This window comes from Rissa tridactyla, chromosome 21 (assembly GCF_028500815.1).
Source record: "Rissa tridactyla isolate bRisTri1 chromosome 21, bRisTri1.patW.cur.20221130, whole genome shotgun sequence".
Classification (NCBI taxonomy): Eukaryota; Metazoa; Chordata; class Aves; order Charadriiformes; family Laridae; genus Rissa; species Rissa tridactyla.
The window spans coordinates 2,843,268-2,866,267 of NC_071486.1; the positions used below are offsets into that span (position 1 = coordinate 2,843,268).

Consider the following 23,000-nt stretch of genomic DNA (forward strand, 5'->3'; position numbering starts at 1 on the left):
GAGACCTGGAATAACTTATCACCAAGGGATAAAACAGCTCAGTCCCTCCTGGATGGCACCCTGCGGGCGAGCAAACTCCCAGGGACCGCAGTACCATTTTGCAGGACGCGAGGGTTGCCCACCTCCGGCAGAGCTCAGCCATGAACCTGGGCAGATGCGCGGGGCTGGAGCTGCTCTTTGGAGGAGGAAGGCAGAGCAGATGCGAGCTATTCCGCCACAGAAAGGGGGCTGGCAGCCGAGCTGGGCGCTGAGAGCCCCCTCCTCCTTCAGGAGTGCAAACACAGTTTATTCTCCTATACAAAATTCATAGTGAGCTGCGACTGCCACGCGCTCATCTCCCGCCTGCTAAATATTTATGAGCCGATTACGAAAAACAAATTTATCACTTTAGCCCTCAGCCAAGTTTGGAAGGTTTCAAATATTTATGCTGACTAGGAGCTCTACCCCCTCGCCCGCTTCCTCGCCCCCCATTTGCTTCCCACTCAAGCAGAGGATCGAGCATTTTTCGGTCCTCGCCCCCCTCCCTGGGCGATATGCTGCTGTTTGCTTTAATAATTTCTCCGGTTTGCTTGCAGAGTGTTTCTATCTGACAGCAGCGTATGGGGACTCCGTGTCCCAAAGGAGCCGGTGGGTGGGGAGGCAGCTGGGACAGACGCTGAGCATCCCTTAACAGCACAGAGCAGCGCTGTCGGCATCTGTAATTTGGGCCAGGTCCTTGGAGCTGGGGAGCTGCAACTGGGAACAGGGAGGAGCTTTGCCAAGTGAATCATTTCTTCCCCATCCCACCCGTTTGGCAAAGCCAGCGCCACCTTCCACTTCCAACAAAGGGCATCAGCAGCGCTTGGCTGGGGACGGGACATGACCCTTCACTTCCAACAGCGGATTTTCCCGCTGTCCCTGGTCAGTCGGAGTAGCTGAGCACAGTCACCCATGGCCCAGAGCGATGCTCGTTCAGCCTCCGCCATGGATTCCATCTGTCCACAGACACAAACAGGTCCCTCCCCATGTCCCCCGTGCCCCGAACAGACGCACCTACTGCTGGCAAAGCCAGTGGGCAAAGTCCTCAGCTCGTCTGCTACAGCTGCGTGGTGCAGAGCTGCACATGGACCACTTTCCTCCTCAGTTGTCTGCATAAAGACTATTCAAATGAACAGAGTAACACATGTACATCTGCCACCGCTTCCCCTCAACACAGAGGAAGAGCCAGATCGTGGCTAACAGGGGCAGCTCAGCAAGGTTTTATATTAGCCCAGAAAATTCAGAGGCTGCAAGTTGCATCTAATTCAGAGCAGCTGCATTATCCCATTCAGGGAACTAATTAAACCTCCAACAACAGCACTACGTTTATGTTTAAGTCTCATTGTTGCCATTCTGACCAGCCAGATCAGCCCCTTTCTGCACATACAAATCACTGCAAAACGCACCCAAAATGTTCCTCGCAGGTACATCTTTACCATTTCTTAGCAGTCATAGGAGGCTGCTTTAGGATATTTTATAGCGAGAACTGGCCTGACCATATGAACTACTATCAGCAGCTCCATTTTAAGCTGCTTCTATAGAAAATTGCTCTGCCCCGTGTACCGTACCCCTCCTGCCGACAGCATCAAAGAGTGCAACCGCCGCACAGGACTCAGAATGAGACCCCAGAATGAGCCTTTGCAAATTAAAGAGCAAATCAAGCTACAGGCAGTGAATCCCCAGCTGCTGGCTTGTCTCTCCTATGAGACTATTTAACTTTACATAGTGTTTTTCCATGGGAACAAAAACATCCTCCAAGAAGAGGCTATTGCCATCTCACAGATGGGGAAACTGAGGCAGAGAGGAGACACCTTTGATCACAATCATTCCAGCTGGTCCGTGACAGCCATGAGACCCCGAGGCAAATCAGTGCTCCAGCCACAGGATGCTACTACCAGATTAAAGCAATTCCACAAAATGTTTAAGTTACACCAGAAACCAGGAAGACAAACAAAACCATCAGGTTTTGATAGTACAATTATTTATTTTTTTTTTTAAGTTAGACCTGCCCCATTGGAGACAGATGTGAATTTTTCACATTCTTTCTCCAATTCCCTCACCTAAACATAACGGGAAGGAAAAGCAGCTTTTCCTCTCGTGGCTTGTTAGGCTGACACCGGGTGGAAATGATGTTTTTTTGTTTACAAGCGGGGAAGCAGATCTGCGGGTTCATTCCTCCGAGCAGAGGAAGCCCAGGCACACTAACGCTTGACCTCTGCTCCGAGTAAAGCTCTGCAGCACTGTAAAGCCAAAGGCTTCTTCCCTTTCAATGTTTGCTGTAAACAGTTCGGGTAGGCATGAAATGCGCAGTGAAAACCGTCCGGTCCTTTCAAATGAGCCTTCAGCTGCAGAATCTTTCACTAACAGCCATGGTGCAACTCACCCAGGTAATTAACAGCAAAGCCTCGACAACCAGAACAGCTACAGGGGAAAACAGATGTATTTGGCAACGCTGAAACACTGCGGGGAGCGGGAGTACAAACTGAAGGATGGGCTCGTACTGAGGAGGGATTCCCACTTTGCTTTTAGCACCTCTGAACGCCTCCCCCTCCCAGAAAAGATGATTTTTATCTCCCAGTCAGGACGAGAGAGGCAGCTGAGCATCAGTCAGCGCAGGGAGGACAAGGCGAGCGGGGGCACAGCCGTCCCAGGGGTTTACACGCCCGGCACACACGGCTCCACACCCCCCCAGCAACACGCCAGGGGTTTTATTTCCTCTCAGTGTACAAAGAGTGGTTCATCTGAGCTTATCTCTTGCGCGGCACTGCTGCTCTACCAGCAGAGAATCATCTCCAAAGAATGTTTCAGTAATGCTGCGGTGCTGAATTTCAGAGGGACACTTAATCTCGCCTGAGTGGTTCACTAGGGCCAACTTTCTGAGCATGAAATATTTAACTATCCACGGGCCTCCTGTGCTATAATAAAGTGACTTCTAACAAGCCTCTGAAATAAATATGTGAAGAGGAAAGTGGGAGCTACTAAATACACAAAACACAGCCTAATCACTCCCTTCCTTCCATCCCCACGAACCCAGGACGCTGCTTACCCCCCCCAGCAGCCAGAAACAAAATGTCTCTGGATGCTGGGAGAGCCCGCAGGGGAAGATTTGGAAAGAGGAGGTCAACATAAAGATTTGCGAGGAGCACTTATCAAACTCTCCCTTATTTTGGGGATGTAAAAAACTTATCTGGCTTGCCTAAAAGAAATCAACCCCTGTATTTGAGCAACTTTAAAAACACTTTGAAAAGCCCCTCACTTCTTGCAGTTCCACTTCTTCCCCACTCCGATTAACCCTGTCTTTTGGCATTTAACACCGGTAAAGACTTACAAGCGAGCATTTGTCTGTCAATGTGATGTGAGAGTTAGTAAAAGCAGTGACACCCACCCGGGACCCCCTCCGAAGGGCAGTGCGGTAGAGAGGAGCTCGTGCTGCACAGATTCATCCCCGGCACAGCAGCTCTTAAGCGAGGTCAGCCTTACCTCATCCCACTCCGAAGCGAAGGATGGGGACTTCTCCAGCCTCTTCTTCCCAGTGCTGCAATTGGAGAGCGATTCGCTCCGGCTCCCCATGGCATCGTCCTCTGTTGGAGAGCAGGTCAGAAGATCAGAGTCCGATTTGGACAAGCTGCGGCTGAGTTTAAGCTCGGCTTTGGGCTTGCTCCCCGGGTGGGCTCTGCCCACAGCTCTGTCCCCCTCTTCCTCGGCACTGCCGGGGTGCTGCAGCACGTGGGGCGTGACTACAGTTTCAGGATCCGCCCGGGTGACGTGCGTGTGCTGGACGGTTGCGTAGACCACTTTCTGGTTTTGGTCCGGAGAGCTGGTCCGTACCGACGCAGAGGCAGGTAAGTCAGCATCCTCCAGCTGCATAGCAGGTGGGTGGGCGGTAGCTTCCGTCCCTCCTTTCTCCGCGGAGGAAACAAGCCTGAAAGGGTCCTCACTTATCTCACAGATCGGGGAAGAACCGTGAAGCAACCCTGAAAACTGCTCTGGAACCTGGATGTCCTGGCCGTCGGCAGAGTCCTGGCTGCGGCTGCCACTGCTCCTCCTGTGGTCTTCAAGGGGATGAAAACAGAGCAGAGGGGGAATCAAAAACATGGAAGAAGCAGCAAAATCCCAGCTCTCTCCCTGCCCTCCCTCAGCAAGGGAGGGAGAGATAAAGAGAGAACAGTTCAGTATTGTTCCGCGTGCTCAACTTGTACCCAAAGTCACGGCATTTATGAAATTCCAAACACTGGCCTGATTTATGCAATCTGGCAGCTCTCCTTGTTGTTTTATTCCTGTTAACACTAACTATCAGGCCTTGCTATATAAGGCTAAGAGAAGTGCTAACTATATCCTGCAGAGAGAGCAAGTGAGGTAGGAGAAGCGGAGACGGAGGCTCCTGGAACATCTGATACATTTCCATAAAGGCCAAAGTGTTATTTAGAGCAGCGCTCCCTGCTCTTGGCACGAGCAGCGGGGTGGGAAAACTTCTGGACTGTAATCAACCTGCGAGTTCCAAAATCCATTCCCCCAAAAGAAAAAAAAAAAAAAAACAACAAAAAAAACAAACCACAGTGCTTTCCTCCCTAGCGGTTTCCGAGTTTAACCTCTCCTCCCTACTCAGGGGAGAGAAATAAACAGTTTATGCAATAAAAAAAAACTTGATCAGAAGTCTCCCTCTTGCAAGCGAACCACTGAACACAGAAGGGTCTGATCGTCAACGGCAGCGAGCTGCGCGGAGCGCCGGCTGTCCCAGAAATGTGACACTTACTCAGCTACTCTTGGACCAACAGCTTTAATATCAGGTACCAGGGCGCCGGATAAATCATGAATAATTGACTCATCCCAATTGCCAAGCGTGTGCAGACATACGCGTACTCACCTTGCTCACGTTACACACGTGCATTTGAACTGTAAAAGCAAAACTCTGTAAAGCGAAGGAGTATGACTTGTGTTTACCAGGGATTCCTACACCCGCCCAGAATCGCTTGCGAATTTTAACCACTTCCATTTAGCGCTGAAGAAACACTCTTCAGTCCGAGGACCAAAAACCGACGCTGCAAAGGAACAATACAGCAAAGCACCCCGATAACGTGGCTCTGTAATGAAGGAGGATGTTTAGATGGGAAGAGGAAATTGCTTGCTTTGCAAGAGAGCAGCCCTTGGCAGCCAAGGCAAAGGAATCCTCGTTTCAGCGAGGCAAAACACACTGATGAATTTTACTTATCTTTAATTAAAAGCAGCCTATTAGCAACAACAGTGAGATCAACTCCTTCCCCGCAAGCACCCTCCCCAGCACTAGGCTCGACCAGGTTATTTTCAAACGCTGACACCCATCTGGTTTTGCGGTCTGTCCTCACACCAGAAATGAGGCAGGAAAGGACTGAATTAGTCCTTTATCTCTGCGAGCCGCTTCAGATCCTGGGGTCTCGTGCGCCCTGCGTTGGATGAGCGCAGCTAGTCCCTCTCGCAGGCATTTGTTTACTCCACAGAAATGCTAAAAGCAGTTTGCTCAGTTGGCAGCTGAGTCAGGAAGAGCCAAAGCCCGAACGGAGGTTGACTGCCAGGGCAGCGCGCCGGCGGAGCTCGCTTCTCCCCGGGATCAAGTGATGCGAGGGCTTATTTCATTCTGGATCCTACGAGTTAAAGATTCCAGGACAATGAAGTAGTTGTTGACTATCTTGCAGGGGCACAGACACCACAGGTTCTGCAGCTGAAGTTGCCAAGGGGGAGGCACATGCCCTGTGGGCAGGGGGTGTCTCCAGCATCATTCCTAAGGCTGGCCGGGGAGTGCCAACAGCAGCGCCCCATCAGAAGATCTCAAGACCAGACTATGCTCAGTTATTTTGCATAAAGTTATGAAGCTGCAATGCTGGAGAGAAACCTTAGAAGAGATCAGACATGCTGCGTTCACAGGACAGATGGCTATTAATAAGAAAAAGCTCCTGACCCAATAAAAGGGACACAGCATTGATGGGACAGTCACGTTAACCTGACGAGGAGGGAAAAACTTTTGCAAAATCAACAGCCTTTCTTCTTAACCTCTTTCCTGTCTTGGAAATAATTTCTTCCATGCCCCAGCTTAACCTTTACTGACATTTCTGCTGAAGGCAGAGAGGCGGCTGGTGAAAGTTTATGCCACGTGCTGGAACACTTGGGTCGAGCCAGAACAAAGTGCTCCAAATCCAGCTCCAGAGACTCACAAAAGGGCTCCTGTTGAGCAGAAATCACAGCCCCCCATTCATCCTCGGGCCGACGGAGGAGGACTTCAAAATACAACGCAGCTGCCAGGGAAGGAAGGGGTGACGCAAGGACAACAGCACTTGCTCAGAAGATGTGAGGAACATCTTGAAGGAGACATTTCAGAGCATGTAACAGGCCTGAGCCGAAAGCTGCCGACAGAAGAACCAACATTGGCAGGGAAGAGCAATCTCACTCCTTCTCATCAGGAACACAGAGGGTTCCCCCGGGGATCCCAGGGTTTCACAAAATTCTTTTGGGGTTTCAACTCAAGGTGCCTCAGGGTGGCGAGCAGAGAGGGCAGAACAACCACTGGCCACCCTGGGAAGGTGTACCTTTTTGGGATAGGTTACAGACAGGATTCAGCTGATGCGCTGATCACTTTTCTCATGGCAAAAAGATGAACAGTACTCATTTTTCAAGGCTGCAGTGAATTTGGGGAAGGGGAAAATAATATTCAGGTGCTAGAAAAGCAGAGAGACCCCAGTTCTATCCATCTGCTGCACTTCAAGGGATTTGAAAGCATCCTCCTCCAGTTGCACCTTCTAATTCAGAAAGGGAGTCGTCCTTAACACAGGGACTTCTGCCCAACTCCCTGAGCTCATTTTACACCCAAGCACAGACAGCTGACTGGTCCCGACTCCTTCAGCCAACGCCTGCTGCAGGTTGCACCGACAGGAGGAACTTCCAACACCGAAATGGGAACAGGAACCCCCTTCTGGGTACAGGCTGTCTGCTTCCCAGGCGGGATTCAATTAAGAGCTTCCCTGCCAGCAGCCTGATGATTCCAGACACAAAGCACTTCCCTAAACTCCTAGCACTAAGCTGCAACCGCCCTGCCTCGATCAAATTTCTTTCCCTATATATCATCGGCAGGGTTTGTTTTCATACCCCTGGATTAGGGGAATGACGCTGTTATTGCAGCTGCTTTTTGCTCAAGCACCCCAACCTTAAAACTAGCGAGGGCATATGCCAGCTTCCAGCTTTCATACAGAAAAGGCTCCCCATGCCACACCATCCCAGAATTTGTCAAGTGAGGAGCATGCAAATCTATCTCCTGTGGCATAAAAGGCCAGAGAAGAGAAGGAAGCTGGTCTTTAGGGTGCTACTTTAGAAGTGCAAAAATAAACTTCACCTGTAGTAAAACTAAAACAAAGGCTCATTTACGCAGCGCGGTACTGCATGTGAAACCCAGAAATGCACAATACGCTCCTCTATTAGTCTCGCTGAGCTCGGTCACTTGGGGCAGAATTTATCCTCCAAAAGCTACCTGAACCTGTGCTTGTTTGTAGCCCCTCCCCCAGTCCCCTTTTAAGAAAGGCCAATAAAACACTGCCCTAGTTGCTGTGACTCCTCACAGAAGCTTCTAAGTACATCATGACAGCAGAAACGTAGGCTTGGTCCTGAGACATGGGAAAAGGGTTTGTCCTCCATCCGTGACAAAACCATGGTGGGCACACCGGTGGTGCTTCTACACTGTCATTCATCTCACAGCAAACCAAGAGATTTCTGTCCGTTCCAACCCTTCTAAGCAATATCCATGTGTCCCCGTAGATTCCCTATCGTGACACACATCCCACTGCTACTGTAGCTACACTCGGGCTCTGTGAAAAGATATTTTCTTGAAAACTCACGGCAGCATGCTTTGTCTTTTACCGTTGGGTCAGATACTTGGTTCAGAGCACAGCCGTACACCTGGTTGAGCCAGTACAACCACAAAGAACAACTCTAGCAGGAGGAAGGGTGAAAGCAGGGACTTCAAGCCGGGCTTCCTATGGAAGCAGCACAGCAGAACCTCAACAACATCAGTTTTTAAAAACTGTCAGAAGGAACCAAGTCAGTCCTACCTGCAGCTGGTTACTGCTGACTGCACTTGTGGATGACTCTCCTGAGGAGCAAGACAGACATCAAAACTCAGTAGTATTTCCGTATTCACCCTCCATCAGATCTCTGTGAACGCAGCAGGAGTTGTGCAGCCTCCTCCCGGTCAGTTCACCACTTTTGGCCTATTTACAAGTCCCGTTTGAAGATCTGAATGCCCTGGCTTCATGCATGCGATCGCACGTAGTTTCCTTACCAAAGGGGATGGGAAAGCATTTGGCTCAAACCACTTCTGATACTCTGCCCAAAACATTAGGCCAACTTTTCCTAGTGCTCCAGCATGTGACAGCAAACTGCTGCAACCTACACAAAAGGCAACCAAAGCCAGGCGGATAATACCACATTCATCTGGGCACTGGATACGAGACAAGTTGCAGCAAGAGGAACAAAGGCAGCTATCACATATGAAAGGCACCATTAAAACCAGCGTGCCTGAAATTCAGCCTTTTGGCTGCCCTGAAAAGCCCTTCTCAGTAGCCTGCGAGAATCCCAGTCCTTCTCTCCTGACCAAAGGCTCCTCCAGAACTCATCAAGCAACATCTAGAAGCCCAGCCCCTCAGATCAAGGGCCAAGAAGCAATTCAAAGCCATGCTTCAGCCCGCTCCTTGTCTTGGGATTGAGCTGCTGCCTTTGATGCTCCAGGACCCTTCTGATCCAGAGGTGGGAAAATTCTCCAACACCCCAATTAAGGCTTCAGTCCATCACTCAAGCCCTCGTTCAACTTTTTGCCAAAATGACTCTGCTGGTCCCTAAATGCATCTCCCCGCCCCCCCATCAGCTTATAACTCGCATTTCATACTCGCTACGTCTGCTTCCACATGCCCTTCTGGCAGCTGACCCCAAGTACCACGAAAGCCGGAAACATTTCCTTTTGTTCCCAGCATAACAAAGCAGATTTCAAAGCTGATCCACCCTTCCAGAGCACTCACAGAACTCGCGTGCAGAAAGCAGCGGCCTGCAATGCTGTGTCAGAAGGCAAGGATGACCACCACAAGAGAGAACCAGTCAGCGCCTCGTTTCCTACTGGGGTTGAGAAGCCTGAAGTCCCCGAGAGGACAAGCAGCAGGTGAAAAATGACACGGGGCCCTGTCAAAGCTCAGCTGCTCCTGCAGGACATGGAGAGCTGCCAGCTGGGGACACTGCCACATGTGCCACACTGAGACGTTTTGGAAAACGTCTTTGGAAAAAGCTGGTACCCTTCGGAGAAGGGGGACAAACAGCCATGTCCCTTTCTCCAGGTCCACCACAAAGAGCAATGGGAAATGGCCCTGGCAAGCTTAAGAAATGCAAGAGATGAGAAACACATCAGCAGCTCTTCACCTCCACTACATCAAAGGCTCCACTGCATCAGTCATAGCGCTAATCGCATTTAAAAGAGCGGACAAGTCCTGGAAGTTGAGAAAACTCAACCGCATCCCTGGATTTCTCCCACTACAACAGTGGAAAGGGCTCTAGGTTTGTTACACACACAGGAACACTTTCCATGGACTGCAAACCCTGAAGTCACAGCTATTCCCTTTCTAGCTGTATGTTAAAAGACAGGACCCTGCTCCGGATCCTTAAGAGGCTGAAGATGCTTCCTGCAACCTCTCCGTGAAACGGGGCTTAGAGGGCCTGTGGTACCGATGTCTTCAGGTGTTTCGGGGAAGAGATTTGCATCAGGAACAAGCAGATGCATTACTTGAAGATTTTATTTTAATCTGACACATAATTATGACACCCCTTCACTCCCATTAATCAAACCTAGACACAGTAGCCAGAGAAAGGCGCAAAGCCGTCAGGAATAGCTCGCACTTGAATAACCAGCAATAGCTGCATACTGAAAAGGCGGCCCTGAAAGCTCCTGGTTCAATGCCTGTCGCCGAAGGGCTACTCCTGGCCGAGACTGCAAAGCACCAACCTGAAAAGCACCCTAACTTTGCCTCGGGCAGCAAGTGGCTTTGGCAAATCCTGGTGGGAAACCAACGACCTCTTGTGCCACCCTACACAAGCCAGGAGAGCGGCAGGACTCGAGGAATGAAAGCTGTCACACACTGCAAGAAGGGGGCGGGGGGGGAGAAAAAATCCACAGGTCTCACAGGGCAGTCAATGAGACATCACATCGAGTCCGCGTTATCCTCCGTTTATCCTCAACACGAGACCTTTTCCAGGTTTAGAGTCCAAACTAAATCCTTCCACAAATTCCTGCTCAGGACTTTTGAATAAAAGCAAGTGATGTTTCTCCTCTAAACAAGTCTTTTGTTGTTGTTGTTGAAGGGAAGCCAAAAAGCCCGGCGACAGCCAAACACAAGAGACAAGGTGTTCCCAGATCCTTTGTAAAGCACAGAGGTCCCTCTGGGAGAAGGGGGCTGAGTTCGGTACTTAACCTGGCTATATCGTGGATTTTCAGTCAGTTCTAGAAAGGGGCTCGCTCTACACAGGTTTGTTTTCCTCCTTTGTTAGTTTACATCTCAAGTTAGCTTTAATACACAGCGGGATGTTGATTTTAAGACCAGGATAGCGGGGCAAGTCGTCTGCTGATACCAACATGCAACGCCAGCAGGTCTTTAAACTCAGCTGATGGAGAATATGCCTCATCTAAACGCTTGCTTTGGTCCCTCTCACTTGTAACAACAAGGCACAGCCTTACACCCCTCTGCATTTACTTGACTGTGCAAAACATCTGCTGATTTTTTAAGTTAACGGAGTAGGTCCTCGCAATCTCTTCGCTGTCAAAACAGCGGCGGTGCCCTTCCTCCGTGTACGTTTTGTACAGGAACGTTTAGATCTCTCCTTTATAAAAGTGAAGATTACCAGGAAACAAAACAATTGCAATGCAGCCGCCCCACCCAGCAAAGAGTTTAATTGTTCCAGTTACTCTCTGCCCTCTATATTTCCCTTAAAGGCAGCTCAGCAAACAGCTCTGCTTTTTGGACAGTCACTTACCTTTTGTTTTCCTATCCACCGCAACGGGCTTTTTCGTTTCTGCTGTGAGCAACAGCTCGTAAGGGTGTTCCTCTTCCTCAGCTCCACTTCCCTTGCTCTTTCCTCGTGCAACAGAGGCCTAATGAAAAACAGCATAATGTAGCGCTCCACAAAGCAATGCTATTTATCCCGGCGATCAAGCACAAGGCCTCTTTATGCCATGGTTTAAGCAAGGGATTGGCAGAGGCGACACCTTCGCTGTGGAGCGTGATCCAAAATGTAATACGCCCCCCACTTTTTTTTTTTTGCCCCTCAAAAAAAAAAACCCACCAACCCCCAAACCCCTTTATTTTCTAGTCTTTAGGGCTGCTGCCAGCTTTTTAGCGCTGACCAACCGATTCAGTGCGCGAGGGCTGCAGACAGCCTGGACGGGGAAAAAGAGCTGAGACCGTTATTCCTGTTCATCCCAACTCAGACTTGCTGTTGCTATTGGAATTTGCATCGTCATTCACTATTTAATTGCTGGCCCTATTAGGACATGGCTAAAAAAAAAAAAAAAAAAGCCCAAATCCCTGCCACCTTCTCCGAAGTCCCAGCTGGAGCATTTCTAACCTCAGGATGCACGGTGTTTTAAGGACTAAAGAGCCCTCAAGCAACACTGTATAAACTCAGTTTAACCTCAGGATGTGCAGCAGCGAGTCTGCTCGCTTAAATCCCCAAAAGCCTCTGATTAGAGCTTGTTTGTGATATTGGCAGCCCCTCCAGCAAGCTGCTCTGGAAAGCCACCATCCACGTGCAGGAATGCGGTCCCGCTGCAGGATCCAGCTGAGTCTTGCTGCAGACTCGCACACGTTGGTCTACCTCACCACCAAGGATGATAGGCGTTCCACATCCTTAGAGAGCCACCAGTGCCACCCTGGTGCTAATGGGGCCAAACTGGGCTTCAAGACCCCCTGCCTGCATGGTCAGCTGCCTTTCAGCACCATCTCCTGGCCAGACCCTGGCAGCCTGATGCAGCCCTGGCCCAGGAGCCATCTGTGCCCACGGCCAACCGCAGTGGGGTCAAACCCAGGCCAGAAAGCATCAATCCCGACCTGCTGCCAAGCCAGGGAAGGACAGGTCCAAACAAAACATCTCCCCAAGGAGGACTCCTGTAATGGTCACAGTCTCCTGGGACTGTCTAGACAGCGGACTAGGCACCAGCTCCAATTTCATACAATCGTCTAGGTTGGAAAGGACTTTCGAGATCATCAAGTCCAACCATTTCTTCCCCAAAGAGAAAGCATCAGAGTTGCTTTAAGGGGAAATAGGTACCTCATAGAATAGCTTGGGTTGGAAGGGACCTTCAAAGGCCATCTAGTACAACCCCCCTGTCACAGGCAGGGACATCTTCAACTAGACCAGGTTGCTCAAAGTCCCGTCCATCCCGGCCTTGAATGTTTCCAGGGATGGGACATCTCCCACCTCTGGGCAACATGGGCCAGGGTCTCACCACCTTCACAGGAAAGAATTTCTTCCTTATATCTAGTCTAAATCTCCCCTCTTTTAGTTTCAAACCATTCCCCCTCACAACGGGCCCCCACTAAAAATTACCTACCCGACTGCAATCTAGCCAGGACCTCTGGAAGTTTAGGGAGTCTTGGAAAGACACAGAGGAGTCAGCAGCACTGACAGGAGTCCTGCATCCGCGTACTGTTTCTGCACAAGCCCAGCTGGCTTTTAAATCGGCTTTCTCAATGGGAGGAAATGGGTCACGTCCAGCAAAGAAAGTATTTATTCTACCTGCTTCAAGCATGAGCCGTCAGGCAGACCCGCTCCTTTTCAGGTGAAGGAGCTCATAATGAGCAAATTAAGGAAAAAAAACAACTCCTGACCAGATGGTGGCACAAAAACATCAGACCATAACAGCAGGTAACAGGCTCTCGCCAGAGATCTTGGAAAAATACTGCACAGCAGCAGCCTGTCCTCACAGTTGTAGCCTGGACCTCAGGCCAGGCATTAGAATTCTCCTGAGACTCCTGCAGGTGACGAGGACTATGCTGTCCTCCATCAAATGCACCGAATGCATTCGAAAGCAGCTCCCCAACAGCACGCAATTCCCAGCTTTTGCTTTGTTAACTTTTGCGCGTGCATTTATAGGCCTGGTCGCACTTCATTTTCTCCATCTCTCATCCTTCCAAGCTTTAAATAGAGTCTCAGGTTCAAATTCACTCAAAATGAAGACCTTTGTTTGCTGGAGACTGATGCTTGCTCTGCAACCAGGAGTAACAAAATCATCAAACAAAACCTTCTCCCAATTAATCTTTCATTTATTTATACATGTTGGTTAGCATGTATGAATATTCACTCTTAGCAAAGCCCAAAAATAAGATGTTGTTAATAATGAGCACGCTTTTTAAAGCGTACTTAGTCCACAGCAGTGGACTTTGAAGGACTTTTTAAAGGGCAACTCATCTCGTTTCTCTCTCCTCCCCCACCAGAACTGCAGATCAAACTGCAGGAACAAACACGGCGCCTTGGCTTTTGTCTGCACTTCCCTTTCGGAGATGAGTAGTAAACAAATGAAACTGAAGTTTAATTTGACAACGCAGACTCTTATTCAGCTGCAAATCCAGAAGGTTTCTGCAGATAGTGAAAGGCGGCACTCGAGCACCTCCAAACAATCAGCTCTTTTGCCTGTTTGTACTAATGTTTTTCCATGATGAAAGTTAAAAGTTTCTTGTTTATGCACATCTGCTTTGACAGATAGCCCTGTATTGGCAACAGAATAAAAAGACTACTTTTGAAACCAGAGTTTGGCCCAACCCCAGAGTAGTCAATGACTAACTGTCCCAGCCCTAACGCCAGAGCAGGTCTGGAGGACAGCAGATCAGGATGCTGCAACGAGACGTTTACAGCATTCCCCAAGCGTATTCCTGTTCACGCCTGCCCAACCCAGAGAGAACATGTGCCGAGATGATAAATAATGGGCAAGAATCAGAAAAACTGAGCACCCCAGAAATAGTAAGCAAAGAAAAAGAATCAGACCCAAACCTGCCTTATCAGTACATCTAGAAGGTCATTTCCAGGCAGCGACACACGCTGCCTGCAAGTTCTATCAATGGAATTGGTTGCAAATCAAGATCTCCCCAGCGAGTCGCTTTGCATTCAAGTCTATTTGCCAGCAAGATTTCCTTTAATGGATCACATTTCCAAAGCCTTTAGTGGCAGGACAACACAGCAGGTGTTTTATAATTAAATATGGCAAGATAACTCAGCAGGAGCAGTCAATGCACGTTTCCCTCCCTCGTGTTTATTGTCATGAACAAGTTCTGCTTTCCAATTATGCCGTGACCTGCTACCCAGCTCTGCTCTGCCCAGGGCCGGCCACGGGACTGGTTATCACACACTGCAAAACCATTTTAACAGCAGCGGAGAGATCAGTCCACAGTTTTGCATTTCAATTTTACTGTTTATGCGCTGTTTGGAGCTTTACTCTCTCTATAAAGAGCCAGTTCCATTAAAGCAAATAGCATTTACTCACGTCTCGTGGAGATTTGACATACTTCAGAAAACAGATCACATTTATGCCTTGTAGGAACTTCAGCAGATCAACACATTCGAAGCAAAGCGTGTGGTGAACCAGAGCCTGTTCCGACAGCGAGAGGCAGCACACGCTCCATTCGTTTTACATACAACCTACTGCATTTGGAAAAACCAGGAAATCCACAAGATTTGGTTTTGCTTTGAAGATTCTCTGGGGTGTCAGCAGAGGTTGCCAAGACACATTTGTGGTTTCGCACCCCCCTACACACAGGTCTCCTGGAGAACCCTCACATCTCAGGTTCACAGGCAGGTGAATAGAAGTGAGCGATAGGAAGCCCAGGAGCAACAATGCAGAACAAAAGAGCTTTAGTTTCATCAAAAAGCAGCTCACATGCATTGACCTCTGCAGAAGACAGCTTTAACACATGCTGGGACAGATTCTCTGCTGAATTCAAGCCCCTGATCCCTGTTCACGTCAGCAGGACCCCCAAGCCCACGCATCTCCTCCACAGCTGGAAGCTAAGAAGAAGCAGGAACTAACGGCCCTCTGGGTTTCACTCTCAAGTGAAGATGCATTTGGTGGGATCATTACAAGTGGGCAACAGTCCACATCGCAACGTGCTTCAGAAAAATCTCTTCCTAAGGGAATTCTCAGCCAAGAATAGGAAAGTAAGGCTGAAGGTCAACGCAGAGGTGCCCTGGAAGAACCGCACAAAGGAAGTTCCCACGGCAAGTGACAGCAGCAATGCTGGAGTGAAAGAAAACTTCCCTTTCACAACCTGACTTGCAAGGGAGTTGGCTCCTTCCAAATTATTAAAACTGTTCTTTAGGCCACACTCTTCTAAAACACCCCAGATCAAGTCCCACGTACCTCACAGGAAGCACCATGGCCTATCTTCTTCTCCACATGCTGCTCCTCCTCTTCATCGGGTGGTGGCTTGGCAGGCGGGGGTGGACGCTCTCTCTGCAGTTTAGAAGACCACAGTCAACTACGTTGCGTTAAAGCATGTCCCCTTCTGCTTCCACCGGCACTACGTCCACGCTGCCCTGAATGCAGCATGGTAAGGACCTCCTCAAATTAATCTGGGTGGAGGAGTTAGTCCTAACAGCTCAGAATTTGGTGATGGTTGCTGCCTTTTCTCCTCCTTCTCCTCCTCTTCAGCAGGACACCAATTTGGGAGAGCCCTTTCTGCAGATTCACCCTACCGCAGTCCTGTGGATGGAGAACACTGACCACCTGCTTCTGCTCCGCAGCGGTCACAAGGCCAGCTCAGACCCACGTGAGCACCAACTGTGCTTTCAGGAGAATAAAACTGCTCGGCTGGAAGGTGCTGTGTACACAGGTTTATTGCTTCATTACTTAAACCAGTTTGTTCAGACCCAAACTGGTAATCTCAGCTTTACACAGTGAAGGTCAGTAATGAACTCGTGCAGATGGGTAGAAAGGGAAGACTCATCACTTGTGTCTTAACGAAACAGTAACATGAATAAGTGATTCCAGAGGCACCTTTTATAGTGAAAAACCCTGGAGATCGAGAGACAATGCTGCGCTGCATTCCTCAAATATCCCAAGATTGCCTGTGGGCAGCGAGAGCTGCTGCCTTGTCTCGCTGCGGAGGGAAACGCATCCCGAGGTCACCTCCTGCCCTGCAAGAGCTCCATCTAATGGCACAGGGAAAGACGGCAGAGGCGATCCGCTCACTCCAAAAAACTCCAGCTAAATTTTGGGAGAAACTTCAGCAAGCTCCTAGAACACGTTCCTCTTTCTTCTCCCCGTCCGCTGCAGTTCAGCCTCTCATCTTTTCTCATTTGTGACAGAGCTGAGCTTATTTCACATCAGACACTATTAACACAGGACAGCACGTAGCTGGATATAAACCACCAAGATTTAGTCAGTAACAGGACTTAGCGCATCTTGTATGGCATACCCTAAAGAGAGACCTAGCTGAAATGTCAGTCTTCTACAGCTTTTGTTTCATTTCCACTATATTTTCTAATAGTACAGGAAAAAGGATGCACCTCTTTGCAGGGAGAGAAGCAGCATGGTTACAGTACCACCAGCAGTTTAATTGTTCATTGCCGCTTTGCCTTTTGTGCCAAACGCCATCCACGGAGCAGGCTTTGTAAAACCAACCAGAAAGCAAACCCAGAAGCTGGCACACAGCGTGCTCAAGGCCGGCATCCCTTCTGCCCCTTCTGCACTGTCACCGATTGCTAAGGGGGCAGCAGATGCAACTAACGGATGAGGAAGGCTTCTATGGAGACAGTTTCAGGAGCTTTGCATTGCCTTGTAAAGCCTTGGGTACCCTCTACAGATCTCTGCAAGTAATACACGAAAAACGCTTCCGCTGCCAACTAGTTTCCAACCGGATATTCTTAAAGACAATTTCTTGAGAGCGTCTCTTGGGCAAAGCAGAGAGCAAGAGAGATGAGAAAAATGCTCCACACAAAAGCTTCCAAAGCTTTCTTCTGGACGAGAAGTTAGCCCTTCAGCTAAGCGCAACGTCCTGACAAACCAAAACTCACAGGCACCAGCATTCAACTGCCAGAAAACAGAAGGATGCAGCGCGAGGTGACAATCAGGCATGGAGAAGTGGCCACTTGCGGGCAATACAACACCCAGTGGAAAGGAGAGGTACCTGCCTGCTCTAATCAGTGTCAGGGGTGAGTTTAAAGATCTCCTCAAGCTGGGGATTGGCAGCCTGCTGCAAAATCATGAAAAGTTACCCGTCCTTCTAAGGCAAGCAGAGATGAACACACAGAGGTACATACAGGCCTGACTCCTGCTGCTTTGAGACCGGCTGATTCCGCTTCCTTATTGACGGACTCTCGATCAGAAGATCTCCCACTGGCAAGGCTGTCCAGGGAGTGGCAGGACGTTGCGTTGTATAAAGCTTCATAGGGGCTCTCCTCTTCGGGGTTCACATCAAAATCTAGGATCAGTGCTGTAACCGCTTTCTCCACGTCACCTGTGAGAGGGAGAGAGACACAAATACATCACTCAGGGCTTCTGCCCTTGGAAAAAGAAGAGTCCTAGCAACTGCTGTGCTGTGTGGAAGCCTACCCTGAGATATCCGGCACATGGGATCAGCGGCTGGAACAAGCGGTGCTGGAACAGTCTTCTCCGCAGCTTTGGCACTTTTCTTCCCAATGGTGTAATCTGCAATGAGGGGAGGGGCGACAGGGTCAGTTTATGTCAACCTGGTTTTACGTCCACTTCAGCATGTGGTGCTTCCTCCCTTGCGGATGGAAGGCCAACTGTCAGCTCATTAAGTTTCCAAAAAACCAGCAAAGTACATTACTAAAGCTTGCAGCTCAGATCCCAAAATAGAAGCAGGCGGCCTCTTTAATCACACACACAAGGTTAAGGATGGTTCTTTGAACTTTTTAGAGTCTTTAATCAGAAAGCTGCAAAGCTCCTGCACGGACACGACGTCACGGAGCAGATGACTTCATGCTGTAGACACAAGCTACATCACTAACCAGAGATGCAGTCCGGTCTGCTGGAGTCATAAGACAGCAGAGAAACCAATTCTAGCTGTGGTCCCCTAACCACAGGCACAGCCAGAACCATTAAACTTACATGAATAAAGTCAGACAGTAACATCTCACACAGCTGGCTCCCTCGCAGGAGCAAGCTATCAGCATTTACCTGCAAGAACTAGTTTTAAAGCTCATCTGTGTCTTCAATTTCGGAACGGAGCTAATACCTACCAGCCTCACAGGCAAGGCTTAATTAAAAGCCTGCAAAGTGCTTTGAACCTGTAAAGCTCTCAAATGCTAAGCATGAATAACGCACACCAGTTGCATACGCTTCTGATCTTTCTCCCCACAGCTGAGAGGAAATTGAGACAGCATAATTACAAGGTATGAATTTAGCTAAGATGCCACATTTCATTCCCTAACTTGGACAGACACAATGGGCCCAGCTCCTTTATAAACCACAAGTAATCAAGGCCTTTTCTGCAAATCTCATCTGCAAAATCCATGCCCAAGCTTCACAATGAAGTGAGGGGTAGGATGTAAGATCTGTGGATGACTATTTGCCTACACAGACACATAAAGGACAGTTAATCCAAACCCATTTCTAAAGCTATTACTTGGCATTCTGCAAGCAGATTTAGGCTATCCTTAATTTTAATTACCTTCTAAAGTGAGTTAAACAAAGCTCAATTAAGCCCATTTAAACTGTAAAAGTCATGTCCCACTCCTTCAGCAAAGGAGTTAATCCCCTTAAATCTTCCCCCTAGAAGATCCCCCTGCAAATATTCGGTCTGGAGACAGTTCACCCGAGCCATTAAGCATCATTCCTTCCAACAAGACTCTCAGCGAGGGAACTGAGGGACCCGGCCCAAAGCTGTTTTGCCTTCAGCACTTTCCAGGACTAGAGAACAAAATCCTGTACTTGCACTGGCACAATTATCACCCCAAACTTCTCCCCCCTGTCCCCACACAGGGCTACATCACTTACCTTCGATGAGAGCTGCTATGTGTTGGCTTTTCTGAGAAGGAAGTTCCCTCACAATATCCAGAGCTGTCAGGCCTCTGTTATCCTTTATGTTCACATCAATACCTGTAGCAATAGGCGTAGAGAAGGCAAAAGCGAGAATATTTTTGAACTATGTGCAAATTCATGTCTTTCAGCAAGTCAGATCTTTGTGATCTTCACCGGGGGGAGCTAAAAAATGCTCTGGAGAGGCAGACCTAAAGCCAAACACCAGGAGATAACCTCTCCGAGGAGCTTTCATAGCTGGTTGGAGACACATGCCGCCACTATAAAGGGGTTTCCCCAAGTTCCGGGTGAAGGAATCACCAGGTTATCACTTCCAAAGGGGATCATTCTCTCACCTGCAGCCAGCAATATTTGTACCACATCTGTCTTGCCAAACAAAGCAGCTTCGTGCAAAGCACTGCCTTTTTCAGTCTGCAAATTAAATGGAAAAACAGCATGAAGCTAGGCAGTGGGGAATGGCGATGGAGGCATGTTTTAGAAGGTTACAGAAGCAATAAATATACGGCATCATATATGAAGTGTGGGCAACAAGATCTACAACTGCAGACAAGACTATTGATATTATTACAATGCTGCGAATGTGGAATGGAAAATGGGGATGGTGTCTTCAGAGAGACATGCGGGCCCAGGTTAGAGACCAAGGAAGGACTTTCCTCAGCTTAGCGAGAGGTCATGTCCTGAAAAGAAAAGACAAGACCACCACACACAAGCTATTGCTGTGCAAACAGCATATTCACACGTGGCTTGATAGGAAGAGACACAGTTTGGCTCCATCGCTATCAAGAGCTCATGGAATTGCGGGGCAGAATAGCTCAGGCGAAAAGGCTTTTTTTCTCCCTCGCCATGTGCCTGGGGCTTTTTGTCCAACTAACAAGCAGGCGTGAAGCGTGCACAGCACCGGAGTCCCCCTGAGCAGCTTCTCAGAGCAACCAAGAGGTGAACAAACAGCCCAGAGGAAAACAAAGCTATCGCTTGTCTTTCATAAGCGATCCCTGAGGGTTAGGAGGAGCTCTCTGTATGACAACTACGGGGGTTCTCCGTCCCCCAGCAACTAGACCAGCCCTTCACACACAGACACACGAGATACCTGATAGTTGCTATCCATGCCAGCATCCAGGAGGACGTGGACCACAGTTTTGTGACCATTCCTGGCCGCCAAGTGCAGAGGAGTATGTTTCTTAGTGTTGCAGCTTAAGAGATTGGGGTGAGCGTTCAAGAGCATCTTCACGACTTCCAGCCTCCCATAGAGCGCAGCCAGGTCCAGAGGAGTCTCAAACTTGTTATTGCGCATGGTGGGGTCGGTCAGCTCCTCCAGCAGGACCTTCACCACCTCGGTGTGGCCGTACTGGGCGGCGCAGTGCAGCGCCGTCTCGTTGTCGTTGTTCTGGGGGGAGACCAGAACGTCAGAACCAGGGAGAACAAAGCTGCTCCATGCCTCACTCAAACCATTGAAGTTTAAATGCAAAAACAAGACAAAAAAAAAAAAAAAAAAAAGGCAGTCGGGAAGCAGAGAGCTCAGTTTGAAACAGAGCCTGGAGGAATGTTTTCACCATCTCAGTAGCCATGTACCAGGCACAGACATCCCCTCGTGAACTCATCCACCAACCCACCCAGAAAAAGCTTCAAAAACATTCAGAAAAATAAGTTTTACTCAGATACGGGAAATCTGCTCTACACGACATAGGTGCTATATGTGGAACAGGCTGCTTTCAAAGCACTGAGGTCAAAAACCAGGGGACCACGCTAAAGCTTAGGGATTGTCAAGCTGTATCTGGATTCCCGTTAATTCTGCACCTGGGGAAGGCAGCCTGTTATTTGTGAGCAGCATCCCACGCTTGGGGGTGCCACAAAAATAAAAGGCTGCAAGATACAGTAGGCAAACTGCAGCATGAATTCTATCTGCTGTAGCTTAATCGTCATCATTTTAGATTTAAACTTCAATTGTTTCAAATCCTACTTATCCTGATTATAACAGTCATTCCACCTTTGCAATTCTGAAGCTCGCAAGCTGGTTTAGAGAAAGGGTGCGTTGAGTTCCATGCAGTTCGTGAATTAGAAAGCAGTGCAATTAGATCACTCCACTAACAAGCCCTTGTAGTCGAGGTCTCGGGTCAACGGAGGGAAGAGTTGTCCAAGCGACAAGAGAACACCTCCACAAGCGAAAGCCAGATCCAATTAAGGCGTGCAGCATCTGTCAGGCTAAAAATCACTAACACAAAGCACTGAAAGACAAGCAGCACTAACATTGCACTTGCAGGTGCAAAACAGGATCATTGTCAGATTTGAAAGAGCCTTCTCTAAAATTAAATTTGCCTCAAGTTTCTAGTTTTACCACTGTGTGTTAGACACAGGGGGATTTCTGTTAAAGCACTCTGGAAAAAAATACTATCTAACCATTTAGCCCAAAAAACTTTAGTATAAAAATCGTTACTCGCTTAAACCTTAGCTGAAAGAATCATCATTGAATTTATCATTTTTAAGAACAGTTCCCATTAAAAAAAAATCCCAGAGAACACAGTTGTCTTCATGGAGTTGGAAGTACTACTAAAGAAACTGAATTTGATCAAAGCACCTTCCTTTAGGCTTTGAGAACACGTGATTTTTTTTTGGATACCGGCTTGTAGGAGCAGTCAGTATTTTGCACCATTTCACAACCACGCTGCAGAACTTGCTCTGTTGTACCAGCACTTTAATCCTATTAACGTGTTAAGTCATTCTAGGGACTAGAGGAGTCATGCATGCAAACTCCCCTTTGTTTTTATCTGGTATCTGCATCATTTTTCAGCCACGTGAAAAGCATAAGGGAAGCGAGGAGTCCTGGAGAGGCTCCGCAGCTGCAGCCTGTATAAAAGCTAAGACTCAGAAGGCAGGGAGCAGCAACAGCCACATGCAGAGGTGAGACATGTCAGAGGGCACGGCATCACTGTTAGCACCGAAATTCAAACAGGCTCGATACTTGGAGCGGCAGAGGCAGCCATGGTGAAAGAAGGCACATACAAGTGGACAGAAGTTACTGGAGAATAAAGAAGTCCGCACATAAAATACACGTATGGAGGGAGAAGGGGAGAGAAGAAAGAACTACAGAGATTACACCTATCAGTCAGCTTAAGCTGCTGGTCTCCAGGCATTTAAAAGGTTGGTAAATCGCATTATTCTCCTTTGAGAGGGAAGGGAACCCGGGTACCGACGAGCCCCTGACACAGCAGCCCGAGGCCCCAGCCTGCCCCCCAGCACCAGGGAGGCTCCCGGCCAGTTCCTGTGGAAAGAGTCGGTAACGCCAGCCCCTCTGGAGCAGGGGGATCTGCCAAAGAGCCACGCAGGGCAGGCACTGCTCATGCCACGCTAGCCATGACTACAGGGGACTTCCACTGCCTGACCATCCCTCTCTCATCCCTCCCTGGCACAGACACCATATCCCTCAAGGGTGCTTTAAAGCACGCAGCAACTCCAAACACCTGCCTGACAGCTCTGAAATGTGAAGACAACACCCTTTAATAACATAATTGTTGAAGACTTCCCCCACCTTCACTGCAATTTAGTCTCATTTTCCTTAAGCACGTCAGGGCTCTGACGCTTGGGATGAAATCCCCAGACTTTCCTCCTGCAACAGAGATCACCAGGTGGTAAAACTCCCCTGAATCATTACAGCAAGTCTTTCCCCATCACAAACTCCGTACTGGAAACTCCTGCTATTGCACAAGTCTTTATTGCCTTCGTCTTAGGAGAGCTTGGGGGAGCCAAAAACGCTAGAGCCGTGCCAGGCAAGGGAGTTTGCCTCCCTTCCCCACATCGCCTCTCCTAAGCACAAACCAGAGCGGAGCTTGAACACTGAGCACGAGCGCTCAGACATATGTATTTATCAGAGATGGAAAATGAACATTCCTTTCCAGCAGCCAGAAGGCATATGGGTTCAAATTTCAAAACTACTTCTTAGAAA

The 23,000-nt window shown here is 48.8% G+C and overlaps 1 protein-coding gene across 10 annotated transcripts in view; it reads right to left on the reverse strand.

Moving 5' to 3' along the window:
- Nucleotides 1-23,000, reverse strand: part of ANKS1A (ankyrin repeat and sterile alpha motif domain containing 1A) — a 112,760-nt gene that overhangs the window by 54,978 nt on the left and 34,782 nt on the right. For all 10 annotated transcript variants that reach the window (XR_008463228.1, XR_008463227.1, XM_054181010.1 and 7 more), the window contains 8 exons: nucleotides 20,151-20,447; nucleotides 19,399-19,474; nucleotides 19,022-19,123; nucleotides 17,615-17,710; nucleotides 17,323-17,519; nucleotides 15,422-15,514; nucleotides 11,047-11,164; nucleotides 3,499-4,070 (listed from right to left, as the gene is read on the reverse strand). Coding sequence is in view for 8 of the 10 variants with exons in the window: in XM_054181010.1 (XP_054036985.1) it covers nucleotides 3,499-4,070; nucleotides 11,047-11,164; nucleotides 15,422-15,514; nucleotides 17,323-17,519; nucleotides 17,615-17,710; nucleotides 19,022-19,123; nucleotides 19,399-19,474; nucleotides 20,151-20,447 (1,551 nt within the window). In the remaining 2 variants the exon portion in view is untranslated. The remainder of the gene's footprint in view (nucleotides 1-3,498; nucleotides 4,071-11,046; nucleotides 11,165-15,421; nucleotides 15,515-17,322; nucleotides 17,520-17,614; nucleotides 17,711-19,021; nucleotides 19,124-19,398; nucleotides 19,475-20,150; nucleotides 20,448-23,000) is intronic.